The sequence below is a fragment of the Artemia sp. Qi Xiang Cuo genome, chromosome 17 (genome assembly GCF_049724085.1).
Source record: "Artemia sp. Qi Xiang Cuo chromosome 17, ASM4972408v1, whole genome shotgun sequence".
Lineage (NCBI taxonomy): Eukaryota > Metazoa > Arthropoda > Branchiopoda > Anostraca > Artemiidae > Artemia > Artemia sp. Qi Xiang Cuo.
In genome coordinates, this window is record NC_142810.1 from 60602311 (window position 1) to 60629719 (window position 27409).

The window sequence follows — 27409 nt, forward strand, 5'->3', positions numbered from 1 at the left end:
TTGGCCTTGAAGAAAAGAAAAATGAATCGTGTTGTAAAAATGTTTTATGTTCCTTAATGACACGATAAGGCCCGATCGTAGATGTGAGGAAAATAAAACCAGTATCCCAAATGATAAAAGTATTAATAGTATTAAATCCTTAAAGGCTAGCAAACAGAAGCTACCTTCAGCTGATAATCTTCTGTCTATTAATAGTCTTACAATTTTCTTGGTCACTTACTCATTCAATAGCGTTGCAGCCTAAAATTCAATTGATTTTCTATTGCTGTTTACTAATTATGTTTTTGATTCTGTGTTTCTGTGTTTTCTTGTCGCATGATTTATCAAGGAGGCACACTTGTGCCTCTATAAAGAGGCGACCCACCACAATGTTAAGCGATTTCAGGTCCTAGAGGTTGCTGAGAGACGGCGGTAATCGCATTTTGTAGCCCATGCTCAAACTAAGAAACTTGCAAAATTTCATCTTCCTCCGACTTTATCTTCATGGGGTAAACTGGGCCGGAAGTTTGGACCCTCCCACCACAGCCCCCCTTTAACTTTGTCCGATCGGGCTGAAATTTGAAGGTTAAGCTTTCCTAGGGCCCGGGAGCTTATCCTCGAAATTTCAGCTCAATCCGATCACTCCTTTCCTGTTTTCAAAAAACCAAATATAGCCACTTAAAATTCATCATCATTTCTTTTTTTTCTTAGCCACGTCTACAGGCCACAGTTGGCAACGGATCCGGTTGAATGAGGACTCATTCGAAGCAGAATCTGACCTGTTAGGGCCTTTTGATATTTTCAGACCGAAAAAATTATCCCCCGAATTTACATTTACGAAAAACCTTAGTTTTTTCAAATAATACACATAAACAGGTTAGACATGCTTTGTTATGAAAATATCTGCGCGTCAATTTTCATAACAAAGCATGTCTAACCTGTTTATGTGTATTATCAAGGAGGCACACTTGTTCCTCTAGAAAGAGGCGACCCACCACAATGTTAAGCGATGGTCCTAGAGGTCGCAGAGAGATGGCGGAAATTGCATTTTGTAGCCCAAGCTCAAACTAAGAAACTTGCAAAATTTCATCCTCCTCCGACTTTATCTTCATGGGGTAAACTGGGCTGGAAGTTTCGACCCTTCAGCCACATCCCCCCTTTAACGTTGTCCGATTGGGCTGAAATTTAGAGGTTAAGCTTTCCTAGGGCCCGGGAGCTTATCCTCGATATTTCAGCTCAATCTGATCACTCCTTCCTTGTTTTCAAAAAACCAAATATAGCCACTTAAAATTCATCATCATTTCTTTTTTTTTCTTAGCCACGCCTACAGGCCACAGTTGGCAACGAATCCGGTTGAATGAGGACTCATTCAAAGCAGAATTTGGCCTGTTAGGGCCTTTTGATATTTTCAGACCGAAAAAATTATCCCCCGAATTTACATTTACGAAAAACCTCGTTTTCCCATATTAGCCCATGTTAATTTTTCCCACCACAACCCCCCTTTAACGTTGTCTGATCAGGTTGAAATTTAGAGGATAAGCTTTCCTGGGGCCTGGGAGCTTATTCTTGAAATTTCAGCTCAATCTGATCACTCCTTCCCTGTTTTCCAAAAACCAAATATCAAGTTTTTTGGGAATTTGCTTGCGTCGAAAATAGCTTTAATTTACTAAAAAACAATTACTATTGTGTCTGTACAGTCCAGTGGTTGATACTCCAGACTGTCAGGCGGAAAACTCGGGTTTGATTCACCATCAGAGCAAATTTTTTATATACTGAATTTTAACTTTAAAAAGAAATTCAGTTTCTTTTTTAAAATATTTGAAAAAAATTACGTTTTCTAAAGAGTTAAAGAGGCTGAGTTACAAGGTCGACCCTTAAAACGTACAGGGATTAGGAGGCACAGTTGGGGGGCTGTTAAAGAGGCTGATTCACAAGTTCGAACCTTAAAACGTACAGGGATTAGGAGGCACCCTGTACGACATGATTTGAGCATTCAGGAATTAAAAGCCTTAACACAAGAATATTCAAGAGCGGGGTGTTTGGGGGGCGGCAGCCCCCCAACTTTAACTCCTGACACGATCAGCTAACAGTTAGTCAAGCAATAATAAGTAATAAACTGTACAAAAACGTGCAGAAATTATTTGAAAAAAACTACGTTTTCTAAAGAGTTAAAGAGGCTGAGTTAAAAGGTCGAACCTTAAAACGTACAGGGATTAGGAGGCACAGTTGGGGGGCTACCGCCCCCAAACCCCCACTTTCGCAGCCTTTAAATATAAAAAAAATTTCTTTAAACTGAAAGTAAGGAGCGACATTAAAACTTAAAACGAACAGAAATTATTCCGTATATGAAAGAGGCTGTGCCCTCCTCAACGCCTCGCTCTTTAGGCTAAAGTTTTTATTGTTTAAAAAAAGAGTTGTGAGAAAGTCAAACTTTAGCGTAAAGAGCGAGGCGTTGAGGAGGGCACAGCCTCTTTCATATACGGAATAATTTCTGTTCGTTTTAAGTTTTAATGTCGCTCCTTACTTTCAGTTTAAAGATTTTTTTTTTATATTTAAAGGCTGCGAAAGTGGGGGGTTTGGGGGGTGGTAGCCCCCCAACTGTGCCTCCGAGGATTAGCTCCCGAGGATATTTCGAGGATAAGCTCCCGGGCCCTAGGAAAGCTTAACCTCTAAATTTCAGCCCAATCGGACAACGTTAAAGGGGGGCTGTGGTGGGAGGGTCCAAACTTCTGGCCCAGTTTACCCCATGAAGATAAAGTCGGAGGAGGATGAAATTTTGCAAGTTTCTTAGTTTGAGCTTGGGCTACAAAATGCGATTACCGCCGTCTCTCTGCGACCTCTAGGACCTGAAATCGCTTAACATTGTGGTGGGTCGCCTCTTTATAGAGGCACAAGTGTGCCTCCTTGATCCTTGTAAAGGCCAGCGCAATTGAGTGGGACGACTATAATAGTTTTCTATAGTTATTCGAAGATATCAACATAATAATATCTTTAAAACACTTTTACGCAAGCTTATATTACAAGGTCGGATCTGTAAGAAATGTCCTTTTAATTTTAGAATTAATATAAAGTTGTTATGAATTGGTAGAAACCGAAATAGCATTTTTAAGTTTATTTAACTTTCGTCTAGTAATAAAATATGACTTAAAAATATACATAAGCTATAGGTTGTAAGAAATGTCCTTCTAATTTTAGAGTTAATATCAAGTTACTATGAATTAGTAGAAAACGGCTTAAGCCAATGCCCTTTCAGAGTATATTTGAACCCCATGAACTTATTTTTCAATACACACCCTTTCTTAGAAGGATTGAATATAGGTACGTTTGTTTGAAAAATAAAGGGGAACACATCTTTTTATATACCGCGACACTGACCATAGAAGTCAGTTGGGGTTATGTTATGGCTTTGCTCAAGCTTCTTTTATGCTTATAAAATGTAAGTCTGATATGTTCCTTGCTATTTCTTAATTTTATTATGTTAAAATCCTAGTAAATGGGTATGTACCCCATTCTTTAATATTATTATTAGATTCTTCTAAGTAGGAACATATTAGCCTTAATATATTAGTTATAATGCCTGCTTTTCTTTAATAATAATAAATTTCATTTCTAGCCAATACAAGAGCAAGAATTGATCTTTGATTTCTGATTGTGAATAATTAATTGTTGAATTTTGATTATAATGAAATAACCATAACTATTAACTAAAAAGTTCTCTTCTTTAATAATAAAATCTTAGTTTTTGATATACCTGTGTTGTGTTGTATATTCTATTACGATGTTAGGATTTTGTCAAGATGTCTATCTCACTTGATTCACTTCTTCCATTCGAGGATTAATTAGGGATAGTTGGGTCTCATGGCTGAGTTGGGAAATGGAGTCATCAACATGAGAAACCCCCCCTCCCCTCTTACAAGGTAACAAATTTCTTGTTTCAACTTAATCTTCTACCCTGCCATGACTTTGCAATAAAATTGTCCTAGGGGTGTACATGGAATATAATTTCCTCAAGGCTGATTATAAGTATAAACTAACTACACTAGTAATGCTGATAATGAAAATGAACATATTCATATTTCTTCTCTGACTTGCTATTAGTTACCCTAATAATCGAAACATAAACATAATCACGCAAACCATCCAAACATTCTACTATATTCCTCCAAACACTTCAAACAACCATTGAAAAAATTAGTCATGTATTAAATTAAAAACCATAATTAGAATATATCTTTCCTTAAATTTATTATTTGAAAAAAACTACGTTTTCTAAAGAGTTAAAGAGGCTGAGTTAAAAGGTCGAACCTTAAAACGTACAGGGATTAGGAGGCACAGTTGGGGGGCTACCGCCCCCAAACCCCCACTTTCACAGCCTTTAAATATAAAAATAAATTCTTTAAACTGAAAGTAAGGAGCGACATTAAAACTTAAAACGAACAGAAATTATTCCGTATATGAAAGAGGCTGTGCCTTCCTCAACGCCTCGCTCTTTACGCTAAAGTTTGACTTTCTCACAACTCTTTTTTTAAACAATAAAAACTTTAGCCTAAACAGCGAGGCGTTGAGGAGGGCACAGCCTCTTTCATATACGGAATAATTTCTGTTCGTTTTAAGTTTTAATGTCGCTCCTTACTTTCAGTTTAAAGAAATTTTTTTTATATTTAAAGGCTGCGAAAGTGGGGGGTTTGGGGGGAGGTAGCCCCCCCACTGTGCCTCCTAATCCCTGTACGTTTTAAGGTTTCGCCTTTTAACTCAGCCTCTTTAACTCTTTAGAAAACGTAGTTTTTTTCAAATAATTTCTGCACGCTTTTGTACAGTTTATTACTTATTATTGCTTGACTAACTGTTAGCTGATCATGTCAGGAGTTAAAGTTGGGGGGCTGCCGCCCCCCAAACCCCCTGCTCTTGAATATTCTTGTGTTAAGGCTATTAATTCCTGAATACTCAAATCACGTCGTACAGGGTGCCTCCTAATCCCTGTACGTTTTAAGGTTCGAACTTGTGAATCAGCCTCTTTAACAGCCCCCCAACTGTGCCTCCTAATCCCTGTTCGTTTTAAGGGTCGACCTTGTAACTCAGCCTCTTTAACTCTTTAGAAAACGTAATTTTTTTCAAATAATTTAAAAAAGAAACTGAATTTCTTTTTAAAGTTAAAATTCAGTATATAAAAAATTTGCTCTGATGGTGAATCGAACCCGAGTTTTCTGCCTGACAGTCTGGAGTATCAACCGTTGGACTATACAGACACAATAATAATTGTTTTTTAGTAAATTAAAGCTATTTTCGACGCAAGCAAATTCCCAAAATACTTGATATTTGGTTTTTGGAAAACAGTGAAGGAGTGATTAGATTGAGCTGAAATTTCGAGGATAATCTTCAAGGCCCCAGGAAAGCTTATTCTCTAAATTTCAACCCGATCAGACAACGTTAAAGGGGGGTTGTGGTGGGAAAAATTAACATGGGCTAATATAGGAAAACGAGGTTTTTCGTAAATGTAAATTCGGGGGATAATTTTTTCGGTCTGAAAATATCAAAAGGCCCTAATAGGCCGAACTCTGCTTCGAATGAGTCCTCATTCAACCCGATTCGTTGCCAACTGTGGCCTGTAGGCGTGGCTAAGAAAAAAAAAGAAATGATGATGAATTTTAAGTGGCTCTATTTGTTTTTTTGAAAACAGGGAAGGAGTGATCGGATTGGGCTGAAATTTCGAGGATAAGCTCCCGGGCCCTAGGAAAGCTTAACTTCTAAATTTCAGCCCAATCGAACAACGTTAAAGGGGGGCTGTGGTGGGAGGGTTCAAACCCCCGGCCCAGTTTACCCCATGAAGATAAAATTGGAGGAGAATGAAATTTTGCAAGTTTCTTAGTTTGAGCATCGGATACAAAATGCGATTATCGCCGTCTCTCTGCAACCTCTAGGACCTGAAATCGCTTAACATTGTGGTGGGTCGCCTCTTTATAGAGGCACAAGTGTGCCTCCTTGATTTCTAAATTTTGCCACTCTTTTTGTTTTATTATTGTGGTTATCTTTTGTATAACTTTATTTTATTCCTTGGAAAGTAAAGAAGATTTTGACCTTGCTATTTGGCAGTTTACGCTGACAGCTTGTTTCTCACAAAAGTATAAGAAATGTTGCAATCAGATCTAATCTGAAACATACCTGACAAGCATAAAGATAAATTCTAATTATTATTGCATTTAGACATAAAATTAGGTGCTAAAATAACTTAAGGGTAGAAGATTTTGCCAACTATAGGACATAGTTAGTCTTGCATACTCTAACACACAAAACAAATTGCAGATTTGTCATAGGCAGCACAATGGCGCTGCCTAAGTAAAGAAGGATGTTGGCAAAATGTATTTTTTTTTGTTTCCTTTAGACTCAATTCCAGGAAATAAATATACGGGAAGAGCTTGATAAGGTAATACCCAAGTATAACCCCCTGGATTCCACCCCTTGGAAGAGCAAAGCGGAAGCTGTAAGCAAAGGGAGTTTGGCAAATCGACATTTGTGTAAAAGCTTCAGAAAGGGCTCATTCGCATGGAAATTGGAATGGCTAGTGCCCTTTTTAATAGCCGAAAATGATTGGAAGACAACAAAAAGCCCTCTCACGCCCATCAATTCCCCAAACAAATCCAATGAAAATTGTGATAGCCATTTTGTTCAATGTATTTATTAAATAAAAAAAAACAAGTTTTTTTAACTGAAAGGAAGGAGCGACATTAAAACTGAAAACGAACAGAAATTATTCCGTATATGAAAGGGGCTGTCCCTTCCACAACGCCGCGCTCTTTGCGCTAAAGTTTTTTATTATTTAAAAAAAATACAGTTGTGAGAAAGTCAAACTTTAGCGTAAAGAGCAAGGCGTTGAGGAGGGGACAGCCCCTTTCATATACGGAATAATTTCTGTTCGTTTTAAGTTTTAATGTCGCTCCTTACTTTCAGTTAAAAAAAATTGTTTTTTTATTAAATTTTTGAACTTTTTGAATAAATGCAGGTTTTGATCTTGGCTCACCGTACATGAATAATTAAATCAAAATTTTCATATTAATTTACTTTTATTTGGTTAAATGGCTTTCTCGAAAGTTGTTTCATTTGATTTACGAACGTTTTTATTAGTAATAAATATACGTAACTTACGAATTAACTTACGTAACGAACATCTATATTCATATATTTTTAATACGTATATTAGGGGGTTCGCCCCCTAGTCAATACCTCGCTCTTTAAGTGAAATTTCGAATTTTTTCCAATTCTTTAAAAATGGCCGCTTAATCACAAAGGCCGTCAATTAGAATAAATAGCTCATATGAAAGTACTAAAACATCTTTGGCTTAAAGAGTGAGGTATTGACTAGGGGGTGAACCCAATCAAATATGTAATATTTTCTGTTCGTTTAAAGTTTTGATGTTGCTGCTGTTGCAGTTGAAAAACTTGTTTTTTTATATTTAATTTCTGATCTTTTTTTAAATAATGCTGGGAAGTCCGGCGTCCCCTTCATAGCAATGTCCATTCCCCCATGAAAACTTCCTTCATGGAAAGATCCTCCTAAATAATCCCCAACCCCAGGCACGAACGCAGCAATTTGTTTCGAGGGGGGAGCCCAATTTTTTTCGGGGAGGGAGTGTCAAATCCTTCAAACCCATTATTCTGTGAGAAAAATCAGAAAATTATTGGAAAATGAAAAAAATCGTGAGATTTCGGGGGGGCCCGGGCCCAGAGGCCCCCCCTGCGTACGTCCCTGCCCGACCCCCCCTCCCCCCACTACCAGTAAAAATCTCCCCTGAAAACGTCTGTATTGTATACTTCCAAATAACCAATACTATATTTTAACATTGGGTAAAGTTCATAACTTTCAGCCCTTCTCTCGGGAACTTCGGGGGATTAAGTTATCCTAAAAGACATACTTATAATATTTTCGAACATGCTGAACAAAATGGCTATCTAAAAATTTTTATCAGGTGACTTTGGGAAAACATTGAGCGTGGGAGGGGGCCTAGTTGCCCTCCATTTTTTTGGTCACTTAAAAAGGGCACTAGAACTTTTAATTTCCATTCCAATGAGCCCTCTCACGATATTCTAGGACCACTGGGTCGATACGATCACCCCTGGGAAAAAAAAAATAATAAAAATAAACACGCACCCGTGATCTTTCTTCTGGCAAAAAATGCAAAATTCCACATTTTTGTAGATAGGAGCATGAAACCACTACAGTAGGGTTTTCTTATACGCGGAATATGATGGTGTGATTTTCATTCAGGTTCTATAAATTTTAGGGGGTCTTTCCCCCTTTCTTCGAAAATCAGCCAAATTTTCTCAGGCGCGTAACTATGGATTAAACTTGATGAAACTTATATATTTGAAATCAGCATTAAAATCCAATTCTTTTGATGTATCTATTTGTATCAACATACCGTTTTCTAGAGTTTCGGTTACCATTGAGCCGGATCCAAATAACCAATACCATTGGGTAAAGTTCATAACTTTCAGCCCTCCTCCTGGGAGCTTCGAGGGATTAAGTCATCCTAAAAGACATATTTATAATATTTTCGACCATGCTGAACAAAATGGCTATCTCAAAATTTTGATCAGATGACTTTGGGAAAAAAATGAGCGTGGGAGGGGGCCTAGTTGCCCTCCATTATTTTGTCACTTAAAAAGGGCGCTAGAACTTTAAATTTTCGTTCCAATGAGCCCTCCCACGATATTCTAGGACCACTGAGTCAATACGATCACCCCTGGGAAAAAAAAAAAAAAAAAAATAAACACGCATCCTTGATCTTTCTTCTTGCAAAAAATGCAAAATTCTACATTTTTGTAGATAGGAGCTTGAAACCTCTACAGTAGGATTCTCTTATACGCTGAATATGATGGTGTGAATTTCATTAAAGTTCTATAGATTTTAGGGGGTCTTTCCCTCTTTTTTCAAAAATCAGCCAAATTTTCTCAGGCGAATAACTTTTGATAGGTAAAATTATCTAGCGTGGAACTTGATGAAACTTATACATTTGAAATCAAAATTTAGATTTGATTCTTTTGATGTATCTATTGGTATCAAAATTCCGTTTTTTAGAGTTTCGGTTACCATTGTGCCGGGTCGCTCCTTACTTACAGTTCGTTACTTCAAACTGTTTGAAAAAATCTGGAAATTAAATTTTTGAGGAGGAAATTAACCCCACATCCATCAAGGCAAGGGTTCTAAGTTCCTCACAACCCTGAGGGTTGTGGGGAAGTGTCCTCCTCGTTTCTTGTCTCGTTCTCGAGTGTCCCCATTCTTTACTTAGGCAGTGCAATCGTGCTGCCTATGATTTATGCAACAAATTTTTATATAAACCTTATATGTCCCCAAGGCATAACTTACAACCCTTGCACTGGGGGCTCTGAGGGGGTTATCATCCTAAAAGACCTAATTTCCAAACCGTTCAACTACGTTCAACAAAATCGATATCTCAAAATTTTGATTGGATATGTTTTGGTAAATGGTGGGCATGAGAGGGGCGTTAGTTGCTATCCAATCACGTTCAACTATTAAAAAAGGCACTAGCCCTTTCAATTTCCAATTCAATGAGCCCTTTTGAAGTCTCTACGACAAAGCTTTCAATAAAAACTTTATATGCCCCAGGGCATAACTTACAACCCTTGCACTGAGGGCTCCGAGGGGGTTATCATCATAAAAGACCTAATTTCGAGAACTTTCAACTCCGTTGAGCAAAATGGATATCTCAAAATTTTAATTCGATGTGTCTGGGAAAATGGTGGGCGTGAGAGGGGTGTTAGTCGCTGTCCATTCCCTTTCAACTATTAAAAAAGCCCTTTCAATTTCCAATTGAATGAGTAATTTTGAAGTTTCTAAGACAAAGCTTTCAATAAAAATTTTGTATGCCCTAGGGGCATAATTTACAACCCTTGCCCTGTGGGCTGTGGGGGGAGGAGTTACCATCCTTAAAGACTTAATTTACAAGACTTTTAACTACGTTGAATAAAATAGCTATCTAAAAATTTTGATTGGATGTGTTTTGGGGAAAAATGGGCGTGAGAGGGGGGTTAGTTGCCCTCAAATCACTTTCGATTATTAAAAAGTTTTCTAGCCCTTTGAATTTCAAATTGGTTGAGCCCTTTTTAAAGTTTCTACGACAATAATTTCAATAAGAACCTTATATGCCCCAGGACATAACTTGTAATCCGTGCCCTTAGAGTTGTTGGGGAGTGTCCTCCTCAAAAATATATTTTCTATCTGGAAATCAACTACGCTGAACAAAATGGCTATCTCAACATTTTTATATGATGTTTTGGGGGAATGATGAACGTGGTGGGGCTAGTTGCCCTCCAACCACTTTAGACTACTAAAAAGAACACAAGTCCTTTGAATTTCCAATCGAATGCGCTTTTTTTGAAGTATCTAAGACAACGCCTTCTTTAAAAGTCTTATATGCCCCCAGGGCCTAACTTTGGAAAGGGCTCATTTACTTGGAAATTGGAATGGCTAGTGCCCTTTTTAATAGCCAAAATGATTGGAAGACAACTAAAAGCCCTCTCGCACCCATCATTTCCCCAAACGAATATTTTGAGATACCCATTTTGTTCAATGTAGTTAAGAGATCTGGAAATTAAATTTTTGAGGAGGAAATTCCCCCCACATCCCTCAGGGCAAGGGTTCTAAGTTAGGCTATGCCCTTGGAGCATATAAGGTTTTTATAAAAAGCGTTGTCATTAAAGCTTCAAAAAGGGCTTATTAGAATGGAAGTTCAAAGGGCTGCTTCCCTTTTAACAGTCGAAAGTGATTGGAGTGCAACTTACCCCCCTCTCACACCCACCGTTTCCCAAAACACATCCAATCAACATTTTGAGATACACATTTTTTTCAACGTATTTGAAAGATACAGAGCTTAGGTTTTTATCGATAAAAACCCCATCCCCCGCCACAACTCTTACGGCAACGGTTTTAAGTTATGCCCTGGGAGTATATACAGTTTTAATACAAAGTGTTGTCTTAAAAAATTCAAAGGGCTCATGTGATTGGAAATTGAAAAGACTAGTGCCATTTTAATAGTCGAAAGTGATTGGAGGGCAACTAACCCCTCTTTCACGCCCACCATTTCCCCAAATACATCCAATCAAAATTTTGAGATAGATATTTTGTTCAATGTTGTTAAAAGTTCTGGGAATTAGGTCTTTGAGGATGAAACCCACACCCTCTACAACCCCTAGGGTTAGGGTTGTAAGTTATGCCCTTAAAGCATATAAGGTTTTTATAGAAAGCGTTGTCGTAAAAACTTCAAAATGGCTCATTCGATTGGAAATTGAAAGGGCTAGTGTCCTTTTTTAATAGTTGAAAGTGATTGGAGGCAAACTAACTCCCCTCTCACGTCCACCATTTCCCCTAACACCCGCTATCAAAATTTTGAAATATCCATTTTGTTAACATAGTTGAAAGTTCTGGTAATTAAGTCTTTGAGGATGACAAAACGCCCAACAACCCTCAGGGCAAGGGTTGTAACTTGTGACCTGGCGGTATATAAGGTTTTTTATAGATAGCTTTGTCCTAGAAATTTCAAAAAGGGTTCATTCAATTAGAAATTGAAAGGATTATTGCCCTTTTAATAGTCAAAAGTGATTTGAGGGCAACTAACAACCCTCTCAAACCCACCATTTCCCAAAACACATCCAATAAAAATTTTGATGATAGACATTTTGTTCAAAGTAGTTGAAAGTTCTGGAAATTAGGTCTTTGAGGATGAAAAATCTCTCCCTTCATCTTTAGATGAAGCTCAGTACAATATAAAACAAACAGAAACTAATCGAAAAAAAAATTACACAAAAATTGTTTTCAAAAAAAACTCAAGAACTTCATTAAGCAAAAACTGAACAAAAACAGAATCAAATGATCTACCAAGCATATAACTACCACAAATCGGTATAAATAAGTATATGAAACCCAAAACAAGTAGAAATTAAAATAAACAAAAGAGTCCAACTCAAAACAAGCAGAAATCAATGTGAGTAGGGTTCTAAACCCTATGATTTCTAAAAAGCCAGAATATAATTTATATTTTACTGAAAAGAATTCTTTTAAATGTTTTTATTTCTACAACCTTAAGAAATCAAAAATTAATTAAGATTCGAAGAAAATAAATATCAGCATATTTATATTAAACTAACAATGCACATTTTTTTCAGTAGATTCATTAGATTTTTTTTTCAGTAAAGTACACACGATATTCTGGCTTTTAGAAATAATAGGGGTTAAAAACCCTACTCATATTAATTTCTGCTCGTTTTGAGTTTGACTCTGTTATTTATTTTAATTTATTTTTGTTTTGGGTTTCATTTATTTATTAATACTGATTTGTGGTAGTTATATGCATGGTAGATTATTTGATCCTATTTTTGTTCATTATTGGTTTAATGGAGTTCTTTACTTCTTTTGAAAAACTTATTTTGTGTAAAAAAAAGTTTTTAATTAATAAAAAAATAAATGGATTGCACTACATCGGAAAACTCGAATTGGTATCACTAGTGATAAGAACATCCCCGACCGATATACAATATAATATATTTGGACGTATTATAGAACAATAAACTATCTTAATAGACCGTTGGGGACAAAATGTTTGAGTTATTGAAGTATTTATTTGCTCCGTCATAAAACCGATGAGAAATGCTGAAAATGGTTCCTTAGTGATAAATTTTATCAAATGCAATACCATGATTCAATTAATATGGTAAAAAAATAAACACATCAAGTATTATATCTACTAGTAAACTAAGTAGATAGCCATTGAACTAAAAGTTGATCAAGATTTTCGGTTTGACTCATGACAAGAGAATAACAAAACTCTCAAAATTTTGATTAGATGTGTTTGGGGAAAAAGCGGGAGTGACAGGTGGGTTAGTTGCCCTCATCACTTTGGACTATTAAAAAGGGCACTAGCCCTTTGAATTTCCAATCGAATGAGTTTTTTTTAAAGTTTCTACAACGCCTTCTATAAAAAAAACATTATATGCCCCCAGAGTATAACTTACAACCCTTGCCCTAAGGGCTGTGGGGAACTGTCCTCAAAACAAAATTTCTACCTGGAAAGCAACTACGCTGGACAAAATGGCTATCTCAAAATTTTGATTGGATGTGTTTTTGAAAATGGTGGGTGTGGAAGGGGTGTTAGCCACCTTCCAATCACTTTCGACTATTGAAAAGGGCACAAGCCCCTCCAATTCCCAATTGAATGAGGGATTTTTGAAGTTTCTACGACAATTTCTTCGATACAAAGTGCCCTGATCTAAAAGAAAAAAAATTAATTGTGCCAACATCGTTCTAATATGCCCCCAGGGCATATTAGAACTCCCCTTCCCCCTTATCTGCACCCCTTGCTTTAACCTATTATTTTTTTTATCAGGCCACTTCATATGGAAAACGTTACCGTAGAAACTTCATATTGGGCTCATTCGATTGTAAATTTACAGTTTTAGGGCCCTTTTCTAGAGTCAAAAGCGAAAAAAGGCAAGCAGCCTACCTCACTGTTTCTCCGTCCTATTTCCAGAGATATCCATTTAACATTTTTGAGAAATACATTTTATTTAAAATAGTCGTGAGGTCCAAAAGCAATGCCATCATCGATGACAAGACCCTTCACAGTCCATTGGATAAGGGCTGTGAGTTTGCAGGCTGCCCATTGTTCTCATATAGGGTCTTGTTGTTGGGAAATAGAGGCAATTTTGATCCTGGGTCTCCGAAATAGTCCTGATATATGTTGAGCGATGGTATCTAAATATATTCTCCCAAGGTATTTCCTTCCAAGGATATATCCCTCCCCACATAAATAGATATTTGAGCTTTAGAATATTTTGAACAAAATACCTTTTTCAAAATATCAGTCTCTGGCAAGGGGATGGGACAATTAAAAAGGACAAGGGACTGGTTTCCCTCCAATTATTCTTTCATACCCGTCCCCTGTCATATACCCTAAATGTTTCAACTTAATAAACTCAGTTGTTCCTTAGAGCCTGACTTTTTGCACAAACCCTGGATCAAGCATTCTCCCTATTCCTGGTAGCAAATCTAGCGTGGAAAAATTGGCAAATTGTATTATGTACAATCTTTGCCCTTGGGTTGTAAGGGACATAGTGTTATCGGTGGCATAGGTATTAGACCTTTTGACTCTTTTGAACAAAATGGCTTTTAAAAATTTTGATCAGTGTTGACTGGTTACCCACTGCTCATTCTTGAAAGTTCCTCCGTTCCTTAGATATTGCTAATACACCCTTTCGATAAGTAGCATAAACCTAGTATAACATAAGCCTAGTGATTGTATTCAATATCGCTCTAAACGTTTCTTTGAGGGTTTACCAACTTCTCTAACCCTTTTTAGAGACCGAGGATCAAACATGCACTTTTTTTTACTTTTTTTTTTACTTTTTCTTGTAAAAAAAAAAAAAATCATATGTTGAAAACGGGTAACTTGCGTAACTTATAACCCTTGCCCCGAGGGCTGTGGGGGTTATTTCAACCCAGAAGGCATATTTGGCCACTCCCATGGAGTATCTAGACTTCTCCCAGTTAAATATAGGTACGGGGCTACAATTATTGATAAAGAATGAGTTAAAGAGAGATGGCCAGAACAAATTAAGAATGTGCTAAACAGGCATAGAGTTACAGGAAAAGATAGAGAGGAAAATGAAAAAGTTTGTGACACGTTGTATGTGAAGAAAGATTTAGTTTCAGAGGAAAAATTAACGACTGAAGAATTAGATGCTGATAGCCTGGTAAATAAGTTTCTTAGATATGGCATTGATGTTAGAAATAAGTTACTGAAGACTCTGAATATGATTTTGAAAAGGGAAAGCATCTAGGGATTTAAAGAAAGCCTAATTAAACTTCTAATGTAAGAGAAGTGGTTAGAGTGAGTGCAGTAATCATAAAGGTATGATTACTGGTTACGTTAGGTAGCAAATTTATTAGTATGATGGTATTTTTTGACTAAGAAGATGCTGTAGATAATGTTTTAAGAGAGGAATAGTGCGATTTTAGAAAGGATAGAGGATATGTCGACCAAATTTTCACGCTTAGTTTAATAATTGAGAAGTCCTTCAGTTACCAAACCATTTAGTCCTCATTTTTATAGATTATGAGCAAGCGTCCTATTCATCGGATAGGAAAGTTTTATCGGAGGTCTTTTCCTTCTATGGCATGCCTAACCGCTGCGGTTAAGGTAAGACCACTGTGGTTAAGGTAAGAAATTGGGTTAATAGCTGGTTCAATATTAAACCAGGAGTAAAGTTGGGCTGTGCTCTATCCCCATTAATTTGGATCGTTTTCATGGCTTAAGGAGAACATTGTCTTAAGGAGCACAGGAAAGGTAATGGGAGAATACCAAATCAAAAGAGGAAGAAAACTTTTCCTTAACTTAGATTTTGCTGATGATTTAAGCATCCTAGATGTAACTTTTGGACTAAATGAATGAACTTTTAGATGTTTTGAGAGCTCAGTGTTAGAATAGGTATCCTGTTTTAGGGTATTTCACTCCAACATATTTTATCCTTATCTAAGACCTTATATCCTAGAGAGCCAGGTATTGTCCATAGGGCGTCTACAAAGCCTAACCACACATCTCGGAACTGAGCTACAGCCATGATATCTTCCCACTGTGGTTAAAGAGACATCTCCGCACTTCTTTGGTTCTGGTCGTACTGCCGTCGTATGGTGTATCTTGGTCAACTTCTTATGTGTTCACCCTCGGGGCACCACTGACATAATATTTTTGGGAGTCGATCCTCTGGATACAAAAGACATGACCAAGGTAAGTTCTGCTCCTTCACATCAGGAGGTCACTAACTAATGGCTGACCAGCTAACCGAAGAACTTTGTTTGTGACCTTTTCCTGCCAAGATATGTTCAGGATGCTTCTAAGCCACATGTTCTCAAAAGCTAGGACAGGTTTTTCCAGTTTAACGTTTAATTTCCAGCATATTAGTATAGGGGAGGATGGACATTACATTGCTATTTATGACACAGAGCTTTAAGGAAAGAGAGTATTTACTGCTGTGCCAGACTGGTTTCAACTTGTTGAAGGCTGTTGTAGCCAGTCCAATTCTCTTCTTGATTTCATTAGCTATTTCACCATCATATTCAATCCAGTTCCCAAGATACTTGAATTCTTTAACATGCTCAATTGCTTTGCATTCCCGTATCTGGGGACAATCAGAAGTGGCCATGCTCTTTTTCTTACTGACATTCACCGCAAGCCCCACTTTTTTTACGCCTTTTCATCTATAGCATCGAGTAGCAGCTGCAGTCACCGTTTCGCTTCCTCGAAAAGAACAAAGATATCTGCGAAGTTCAGATCAGATATCTATCGACTGCTAATCTTCATTCCACAGCCTGAAGACTGCCATAGAATATAGTGCATTACAATGACAAACAGGAATGGGAATAAACCATATGCTTGCTTGACTGCAGACATTATCTTGAAAAAACGCGTGTCCCCATTTTCTGTGCGTACACAGCATTCACGTCCTTTATAATGTGTCATTATCATTTTGACTAGTTTATCAGGTACTCCTTAATATTTAACTACTAACTACTACTAACAACTCATCGCAGCACCAAGCTGCCTGAGGCCAACACAGCTACGCACGCTCCTCCTCCACCCCAATATATTCAAAGCCTCCCTTTTTACACCCGCCCGCGAAGTTCCCATTTCCTTCAAATCTTTCTTTATGACCTCCTCCCACCCTAGACGGGGACGACCTTCTTTCCGTTTAGCCCTCGATGGTTGGCCGAAAAGAACAATCTTCGGCAATCTGTCATCCTTCATCCGCACAACATGCCCTAACCACCTCAACCTTTCTTTCATTATAGACCTAGAAAGCGGTATTGAACCACATTTTTCGCATAGCCTATTGTTTGAAATACGGTTAGTCAGCCGGGTACCCAGAACAATCCTTAAGCAATTTCTCTGGAAAACATCTAGCAAATCTTCATCCGTTTTTCGGAGCGTCCATGCTTCAGAGCCATATTTGACCACTGTCATCACAAAGCCGTTCTGGCTAAGTGGACGCGCGCTGGGCTGAGAATCCGTGAATTTGGGTTCGATCCCTGGTGTGGTCAGTTTCTTAGTTTGGGACGCGGGTCAGTGGTGTGACCCTGTAAGCTTAGCCAGAGTCAACCCAGCTCTAAATGGGTACCTGGAGAAATCTGGGGAAGGTAAACAGGAAGGGTTTGCGAAAGCAAAGGTTTGCTGGCCCCCAGCCCCCCATTGCACTTCCTGGCTGAAGGGCCACGAAACGGAGATCAGCACCGCCGGTTTGGACCTTAAGGGTCTAGTGCCGCATCCTTTACCTTTTCCTTTACTGTCATCACTGTAGCTGCTAAGATTCTAATCTTGGTTTGCAGACTTATCTTCCTATTCTTCCAGACTTTTTTTAACTGTGAAAAAACACCCTGAGCCTTGGCTATTCTATTTTTAACATCTTCACTGCTCCCACCATCTTTACTAATAATACTACCAAGGTAAGTGAAGCTGCCCACCTGATCAATCTTTTCATCACCCAACGATACCCAAACTTTTGTTTGTAGTGATTTTTGTTCGTTTCAAGCTTGATTTGGATATTCAATCCTAGTTTCAGTCGTTTTAAGATTTATTTATTCATTTGCATTAATATCTATTGTATTTTAGTTCTCATTAACTGTTTATTTAATTTCTGTTCAATTTAAGTTACATTTATACTTCAATAGGGGAATTTTTTTTTCATTTTAAGCTTGATCTTCATATTCAATCTAAGCATTACTCGCTTTCAGATCTATTTATTCAACTATATTATTACTTGTATGTTTTTTGCTATGATTGTTTATTTAATTTCTGTTGGTTTTAGGTTTCATTTATTCTTTAATAGTAATTTTTGGTCGTTTTGAGTTTGAATTTTAACAGGTATTTGTATCTGCTGAGCTTAAGTTTAAAATTGTCTTTAATTTTCTTTAAAAAATATATTTTTCTGATTTTTTTTAAAAAGTAATTTTTGTTCGTTTTCTATTTCAAAAAGTTTCAAGTTTTTAAAATTCCTTATTTCAAAACTAAACTTAAAAAAAAAAATCAAATGCTCATTAAAATGGGCATCAAAGTGAGAAAATCAAAGTGAAAAAATAGGTTTGTGTTAACCTGAGAGTTTTTATTATCTGATGTTTGAACTGTTTTTGTTAAAATAGCTATGTCGGAAATTTTTATCAGATGGGTTTGGAGAAAAATGGGCGTGGGTGGGTGGCCTAAGTGGCCTTTGGTCTCTTTTGAATCCTTGAAAGGGAACTAGAACTTTCTGTTTTCAATCAAATGAGCCCTCTCTGAGGTTTATACGAGCATCCCTTCTATAAGAACCATATATACCCCTAGAGTATAACTTACAACGCCTGTCCCTGGGCCCTGGAGGGTTTTGTTGACCCTGTAGTCTTAGTATCTGATGTTTGAACTCTTTTTAACAGAATGGTCACCTCATATTTTTATCGGATGGGTTTATCCATCCAAGAAACCCAAAGTTGTGTAGGGCGGGAGGGGCTAGTTGCCCTCTGGTCTTTTTTCACTCTAATAAAATGAACTAAAAATTTTAATTTCCAATGAAATGAGCCCTCTCTGAAGTTTATACGAGCATCCCTTTCATAAAAACCACATTCAGCCCCCGGACAAAGCTTGAAAATGCCTGCTTCCCTGACCGGAGGGGGAGGGGTTGTCAAAACTGGAGTTTTTGTGATCTGACCTTTGAACTGTTTTTAAAAATGGCTATCTTAAAAGTTATATCGGATGGGATTGGGGGAAAAAGGGCTTTGCGGGGGCTAAAGGCCCTTTTATTTCTTTTTACTCTTAAAAATTTAACTAGAAATTTCAATTTCTATTCAAATTAGCCCTCTCTGAAGTTTATAAACAGCATCCCTTCCATAAGAACCATATATACCCCCAGGGAATAATAGGTTTTATCCCAGGGAATAATCAAAGTGAAAAAATAGGCTTGTGTTAACCTGAGAGTTTTTATTATCTGATGTTTGAACTGTTTTTGTTAAAATAGCTATGTCGAAATTTTTATCAGATGGGTTTGGAGAAAAAAGAACGTGGTGGGTGGGCTAAGTGCCCTTCGGTCTCTTTTGAATCCTTGAAAGTGAACTAGAACTTTCTGTTTTCAATCAATTGAGCCCTCTCTGAAGTTTATACGAGCATCCCTTCTATAAGAACCATATATGCCCCCAGGGTATAACTTATAACGCCTGTCCCTGGGCCCTGGAGGGTTGTGTTGACCCTGTAGTCTTAGTATCTGATGTTTGAACTCTTTTTAACAAAATGGTCACCTCATATTTTTATCGGATGGGTTTATCCATCCAAGAAACCCAAAGTTGTGTAGGGCGGGAGGGGCTAGTTGCCCTCTGGTCTTTTTTCACTCTAATAAAATACACTAGAAATTTTAATTTCCAATGAAATGAGCCCTCTCTGAAGTTTATACGAGCATCCCTTTCATAAAAACCACATTCGGCCCCCGGACAAAGCTTGAAAATGCCTGCTTCCCTGACCGGAGGGGGGTTGTCAAAAATGGAGTTTTTGTGATCTGACCTTTGAACTGTTTTAAAAATGACTATCTTAAAAGTTATATCGGATGGGATTGGGGAAAAAAGGGCGTTGCGGGGGCTAAACGCCCTTTTATTTCTTTTTACTCTTAAAAATTTAACTAGAAATTTCAATTTCTATTCAAATTAGCCCTCTCTGAAGTTTATAAACAGCATCCCTTCCATTAGAACCATATATACCCCCAGGGAATAACTTGCAACGCCTGCCCTCGAGCCTTGTGTGTCGACACTGGCGTTTTTTTTTATTCTGACCTTTGGATTATTTTCAACAGAATGGCTATCTCAAAAGTTTTACAGGATGCATTTGAAGGGTGAACGAGAAATTTCAATTCCCAATCACATGAGCCCTCTCTAAAGATTATATGAGAATCATTTCCATAAGAAATATATATTCCACCAGAGTATTACTTACAAAGCCTGCCTCCGGGCCCTGGGGAGTTGTGTCGACCCCTAAGTTTTCAGTATATTATCTTTGAACTATTTTTAAAACAATGAATATCTCAAAGTTATTTTAATTTCCAATCGAATGTGCCCTTTTTGAAGTTCTACGACAATACTTTCTATAAAAACCTTATATGTCTCCAGGGCATAACTTACAATTCTTGCACTGAGGGCTTTTTTGTCATCATCAAAGACCTAATTCCCAGTATTTTCAACAAGGTTGAACAAAATGGCTATCTCAACGTTTTGATTGAATATTTTTGGGAAAAGGTGGGCGTGGGAGGGGGTTAGTTGCCTTCCAATCACTTTCGGCTATTAAAAAGGGAACTAGCCTTTCATCTTCACTTATTCCTAGATCTTCAATAACGTTTTGCAGGCGATAGAATCAATCACCTTTTCAAAATAAATGATGACCAGGTAGAGTTTTTTGTTCCATTCTGTTGAATCCTCCACCATCAGTCTTAGAATGAAAATAAGATCAGAGCAAGACCTCCCAGGTTGGAATCCGTGTTGCTCTTCTTTGAGGTGTGAATCTTTATCTTCTCTTAGACACTCTAATATGACTGGGGTTAGTATTTTGCTAGGCAAAGACGGTAGGGTGATGCCCCTCTAGTTGTCACTGACTAGCGCATCACCTTTCTTGAAGAATAGCACCAGTAAACCTCTGGTCCAATCTCTTGGGACTTTTTCACTATTCCTGATGGCTTTTCCAAAAGTTTTACCTTCGTTGAACACAATAGCTATCTAAAAATATTGATTGGATGTATTAGGGGAAAAGTTGGGCGTGAGAGGTGGGTTAGTTGCCCTTCAATCCCTTTCGACTATTAAAAAGGGCACTAGCCCTGTAAATTTTCAATCGAGTGAGCCCTTTTTGAAGTCTCTACGACAAAGGTTTCTATGAAAACCTTATCTTTCCCCAGGGCTTAACTTTTCAACCCTTGCCATAAGGGCTGTCGGGGGAGGTTCCTCCTAAAAACATAATCTATATCTGGAAATCAGGTACATTGAACAACATGTCTATCTCAAAATTTTGATTGGATGTGTTTGGGGAAATGGTGGGCGTGGAAGGGGTTTTAGTTGCGTTCCAATCAATTTCAACTATTAAAAAGGGCACTAGCCATTCTAATTTCCAATCGTATATACTCTTTCCAACGTTTTTACGACAAATCCTTCGATACGAAGTGCCCTGGTCTAAAGGGAAAAAAATAATAATACATTGTGACAACATTGTTCTTTACTTAGGCAGTACTATTGCGCTGTCTGTGATTAGATATTGATGCTATTGTAAGTCCGTCACCAAACTTCTCTAGTCTTTACGAGTCCACCTTGTTTCAGTAAGAACGAGTATATTGATGATGTACTGTCTCATTTCTTTAATAACTTGTTCTGTCTCGGATATCTAGTTCATCGTTTTCATATTATAGAAGCCCATCTTTAGGTTCACTTTCATAGTCAAAAACGGTTCTGAGGGTATACGGGGGGTCGTTATCTGTACGACCCCCGATGTATCCGAGGCTATTGTAGACGTTTCAATCGCAGGTGTTTTTCCCTTGAGGTTTACCTCTCAGGATCCCGGGTGTGGGTTGCAAACCCACAGCCCAACCCTCCTCATTTAACGGACTTGGGATCGTCTTGCTCCACTTACCTCTGTGCGGCAAAGTTCCTTACACTGTTCCTTACGTATTGTGAGTTTTTTCTCTTCTTCTTTTCCCCCTCCTTTTATGATATTTCTCTTTTGTTTTAGTTTCTTTTAAATTTTATGTGTTACTCAGTAACTGGTATTCTTCGATTTCTATATTGATTTTCGTTGCTTTTTTATGTGTTTTTTTTATACTTCACGTATTGTACCTCTGTATAGTGTGGGTTAGAAATAAATAATAATAATAATAATATGTTATCACTTACCTAAAATCTTTTAATCAGGCTCTATCATAAACCTTTCGGAAAAAAATAAAATATTAAGAGGAATTTCACTATGTTGAAAGCACTGTATTCCAAACACTATACGGCATGTGACGTTGAACAGACTTGCCTGTTTATCAGAAAAGGTGTCGTAACTCAACTAACAATGCTAAGTCGGTATAGTAGATAAATTGACAAGAACAGAATAAAATAAGCAAGTTGACCTACCCAATTCAACGGGCCTTAACTGTTTCATACTAAATAATGACCTTGTCACTGGTACAAATTGCAAGTTGTATGTTTGGTGGTAGCGTAAAACAATATCCAGACACTGAATCTCTCTTTGCGGCATGTTCGAAGTGGATCCACTCTCAATGTATCTGGTGATATTATTGAGATCTACCTAGAAATAGAGTTTGGCATCTTAGTTGAACTGGCAAATCGGCTGGACCAAGTATAACCCAGACAGTATCGGATGTTTACAAAAAACTTTCCATTATCCTTTTTGAAGGTAAAACAAATATATTTTGTGAATCCTGAATAAATGTAGCAGACCCAAAACAATTTTGATGATCAACTCCCTCCAGAAAACATATATCCATGGATGCATGTAAACTTAAACAATATTTTTATTTGATTAAAAAATCATTTATCAGGATTGTGGAAATCAATACAACCGAGCAAAGGATAAAATCATTTTTAACCAAAGTAATCAAGACTCAAAAACGAGTTTTGACGAAAACTGTCTAGTTAGGAACAATTGAATTTCTATATTGATCCAAGAAATGTGACTTTTATTTCGATTAATCTTAATGGTAAAAGTTTATTATGAAAAATAATTTAGGGGAATTTAAATTAGGACTTAAACTACAACAAAAAGAAGACAGGTCAAACTGAAAACTACGCCACTGGAATTTTCACAGTAAAAAACTCCAGATACAAGAATTATCCTCCTTTTCAACAAGAAAAAAAGAAAAATAATTTTTCCCTGTTTCCTTGATGTTTTTCTTGAAAAATATTTTTCCTTAACCAACAAGGAAAAATAATTTTTCGAATGGAAAGCAGTCTTACGTTTTTTATTTATTCTTCTTATTCTCCTGTTACCACTAGTGGGGTACTGAAAAATTAGTAGATGTTTAAGAGTTCATTTTAATTAACAAAAGATAATGTTAAAATGAACACAATTTGCAACATATTACATTTTCATACACAAGATGATGCAACACAAGTATTGTTGGACAAGATGATATAAAACGCGCATCTTTTCTAATTTTTTTAAGTATAGGCCTACTGTCCTCGTCTTATAAAGGATTAAATAAAAAAAAACAAGTTTTTTAAACTGAAAGTAAGGAGCGACATTAAAACTGAAAACGAACAGAAATTATTCCGTATATGAAAGGGGCTGTCCCCTCCACAGCGCCTCGCTCTTTACGCTAAAGTTTTTTATTGTTTTAAAAAATAAAGTTGTGAGACAGAGTCAAACTTTAGCGTAAAGAGCGAGGCGTTGAGGAGGGGACAGCCTCTTTCATATACGGAATAATTTCTGTTCGTTTTAAGTTTTAATGTCACTCCTTACTTTCAGTTTAAAAAACTTGCTTTTTTTTATTTAATTTCTGATCGTTTTTTAGTTAATGCAGCTTTTATTTTGGCTCATAGTCATTGAATAAGTAAACAAAATTTGCATAAAAATTTTACTCTTCTTTTGCTAAATGGCTGTCTCTAAATTTGGTTCTGACGTAATTCACAAATTAACGTACGTAACGAACTTCCATATTCGTATATTTTTCCTCTGGCAAAAAATACGTTGCAGATATAGTTGCAGATTTTTGCAGATATGAGCTTGAAACCTATGTAATAGGGTTTTCAGATACGCTGAATTTGACGGTGGGATTTTCATTAAAATTCTTTCACTTGTAGAGGATGTTTTCTCCCTCTCTAAAAAATCGGGTAAATTTTTCAGGCTTGTAGCCTATGATGATTAATACTAAACTTAATGAAATTTATATATTTAAAATCAGCATTATAAGCCAATTCTTTTGATGCTTTTATTGACATCAAAATTCTGTTCTTTAAAGTTTCCATTATTATTAAGCCGTATCGCTTGTTTTTTTTCTTTATTGTTTTTTTTACGTATATGTTATTACGTATATGAGGGGGTTCTCCCCTTAGTCAATACCACGCTTTTTACGCTAAAAGTTAAAAAAAATTTTAATTCAAAAACCCCAGAATCACGACGGCCGTTTAATTAGAATAGATAGCTCTTTTGAAAGCACTAAAAAAAACTGTAGCGTAAAGAGCGAGGTATTGACTTGGGGGAGAACCCACTCATATACGTAATAGTTTCTGTTCGTTTTAAGTTCTAATGTTGCTTCTTACTTTCAGTTGAAAAAACTTCTTTTTTTAAAATTTAATTTCTGATCGTTTTTTAAATAATGCTTGGAAATCCGGCGCACCCTTCATAGAAATATCCCTTACCCCAAAGAAACATCCTCCACGGAAAGATTCTCCCGAGTAACCTCCTCCTCAAGCCTCCCCCCCCCCCAACCAGAAAAAAATCCTTTCTGAAAATGTCTGTATACTTCCCAATAACCAATACAATATGTAGCAATGGGCAAAGTTCATATATTGCAGCCCTTCCCCTGGGAACTGTGGGGGATTAAGTCATCCTAAAAGACATATTTATTAGATTTTCGACTATGCTGAACAAAATGGCTATCTCAAAATTTTAATTTGGTGACTTCGAGAAAAAATGAGCGTGGGAGGGGGCTTAGCTACCGTCCATTTTTTGGAGGGCACGCATCGTGATCTTTATTCGAGCAAAAAATGCAAATTTCCACATTTTTGCAGATAGGAGCGCGAAACTTCTTTAATAGGGTTCTCTGATAAGCTGAATGTGATGGTGTAATTTTCGTTAAAATTAATTAAAAATGCAAAATTCCAAATTTTTGCAGATAGGAGTTTGAAGCTTCTTTAATAATGTTCGTTGATAAGCTGAATCTGATGGTGTGAATTTCATTAAAGTTTATTAAAAAAGTTTGCAATTAAAACAGAATTTTATTGTTTAAAAAGAATTGAGTTGTGAGAAAGTCAAACTTTAGCGTAAAGAGCGAGGCGTTGAAGAGGGGACAGCCCCTTTCATATACGGAATAATTTCTGTTCATTTTAAGTTTTAACGTCGTTCCTTACTTTCAGATATAAAAAAACTTTTTTTTTATTTCATTTGTGAACGTTTTTTAATTAATGCAGGGTTTGATTTTGGCTTACCGTGCATGAATTATTAAAATGAAATTTGCATATTAATGTTACTTTTATTTGGTTAAATGGCTTTCTCGAAATTTGTTTAATTTTAATTAAGAATGTTTTTATTTGTAATAAATATACGTAACTTACGAATTAAATTACGTAACGAACTTCTATATTCATATATTTTTAATACGTATGTTAGGTGGTTTGCCCCCTAGTCAATACCTTGCTCTTTAATCTAAAGTTCGAATTTTGTTCCAATTCTTTAAAAATGACCCCTTAATCACAAAGGCCGTTAATTAGAATAAATAGCTCTTATGAAAGTACTAAAAAATCTTTGGCTTAAAGAGCGAGGCATTGACAAGAAGGTGAACCCAATCATATAGCTAATATTTTTTTGTTCATTTTCAGTTTTGATGTTGCTCCTTACTTTCAGTTGAAAAACTTGTTTTTTTATGTTTAATTTCAGATTTTTTTTAAAATAATGATGGGAAATCCGGCGCCCCCTTCATAGCAATGTCCCTTCCCCCATGAAAACTCCCTTCATGAAAAGATCCTCCCATATAACCCCCGACCCACCCCCACCCCCCACTACCAGAAAAAATTTACCCTGAAAACTTCTGTATACTTCCCAATAACCAATACTATATGTTAACATTGGGTAGAGTTAATAACTTTCAGCCCTCCCCCTGGAGGCTTCGAGGGTTTAAGTCATCCTAGAAGACATAGTTACAATATTTTTGACCATGTTGAACAAAATGGCTATCTCAAAATTTTGATCGGGTGACTTTGGTAAAAAAATGAGCGTAGGAGGGGGCCTAGTTGCCCTCAATTTTTTGGTCCCTTAAAAAGCGCCCTAAAACTTTTAATTTCCGTTCCAATGAACCCTCCCACGATATTCTAGGACCACTGGATCGATACAATAACCCCTGGGGAAAAAAATAAATAAATAAACACGCATCCGTGATCTTTCTTCTGGCAATTAAATAAAAAAGACAAGTTTTTCTTAACTGAAAGTAAGGAGTGACATTAAAACTTAAAACGAACAGAAATTATTCCGTATATGAAAGGGGCTGTCCCCTCCTTAACGCCTCACTCTTTACGCTAAAGTTTTTTATTGTTTTAAAAAATAAAGTTGTGAGACACAGTCAAACTTTAGCGTAAAGAGCGAGGCGTTGAGGAGGGGACAGCCCCTTTCATATACGGAATAATTTCTGTTCGTTTTAAGTTTTAATGTCGCTCCTTACTTTCAGTTTAAAAAACTTGTTTTTTTTATTTAATTTCTGATCGTTTTTTAGTTAATGCAGGGGATGTTTCCTCCCTCTTTAAAAAATTGAGTAAATTTTCTCGGGCTCATAGCCTTTGATGAGTAATACTAAACTTAATAAAATTTATATATTTAGAATCAGCATTATAAACCCATTCTTTTGATACATTTATTGACATCAAAATTCCGTTTTTAAAAGTTTCGATCACTATTGAGCCGTATTGCTTTTTTTTTTATTTTTTTTTTTTTATTAAGTACATGTTATTAAGTATATGAGGTGGTTCTCCCCTTAGTCAATACGACGCTCTTTACGTTAAAAGTTAAAAAAAAATTTTATTCATAAACCCCTGAATCACAAAGGCCGTTTAATTAGAATAGATAGCTCTTTTGAAAGCACTAAAAAAAAACTGTAGCGTAAAGAGCGAGGTATTGACTTGGGAGAGAACCCCCTCACATACGTTATAATTTCTGTTCGTTTTAAGTTCTAATATTCCTTCTTACATTTCAGTTGAAAAAACTTGTTTTTTTTTATTTAATTTCTGATCGTTTTTTAAATAATGCTTGGAAATCCGGCGCTCCCTTCATAGAAATGTCCCTTACCCCAAAGAAACATCCTCCACGGAAATATTCTCCAGATTAACCCCCTCGTCTGGCCCCCCCCCCCCTCCAGAAAAAATCCTTCCTGAAAATGGTTGTATACTTCCCAATAAAAAATAAATAATGCTGGCAAGTCCGGCGCCCCCTTCATGGCAATTTCCCTTCCCCCATGAAAACTTCCATCATGAACAGATCCTCCAACATAACCCCCGACCCCCCCATCCCAACCCCAAACACAAAAAAAACCACCTGAAAAAATATGTATAAATACCAATAAACAAAACAAAATGTTAACAATAGGTAAATTTCAAAACTTTTAGCCCACCCACAGGGAACTTCGGGGGATTAAGTCATCCTAAAAGACATATTTATCATATTTTCGA

General features: G+C 36.8%; 1 protein-coding gene across 1 annotated transcript in view; it reads right to left on the reverse strand.

The window, feature by feature from the left end:
* LOC148942427 (protein argonaute-2-like) overlaps positions 1-27409 on the reverse strand; it is a 295554-nt gene that overhangs the window by 194614 nt on the left and 73531 nt on the right. The window contains exon 11 of the mRNA XM_089103040.1: positions 22148-22322. Within this exon, the coding sequence (XP_088959166.1) occupies positions 22148-22322 (175 nt within the window). The remainder of the gene's footprint in view (positions 1-22147; positions 22323-27409) is intronic.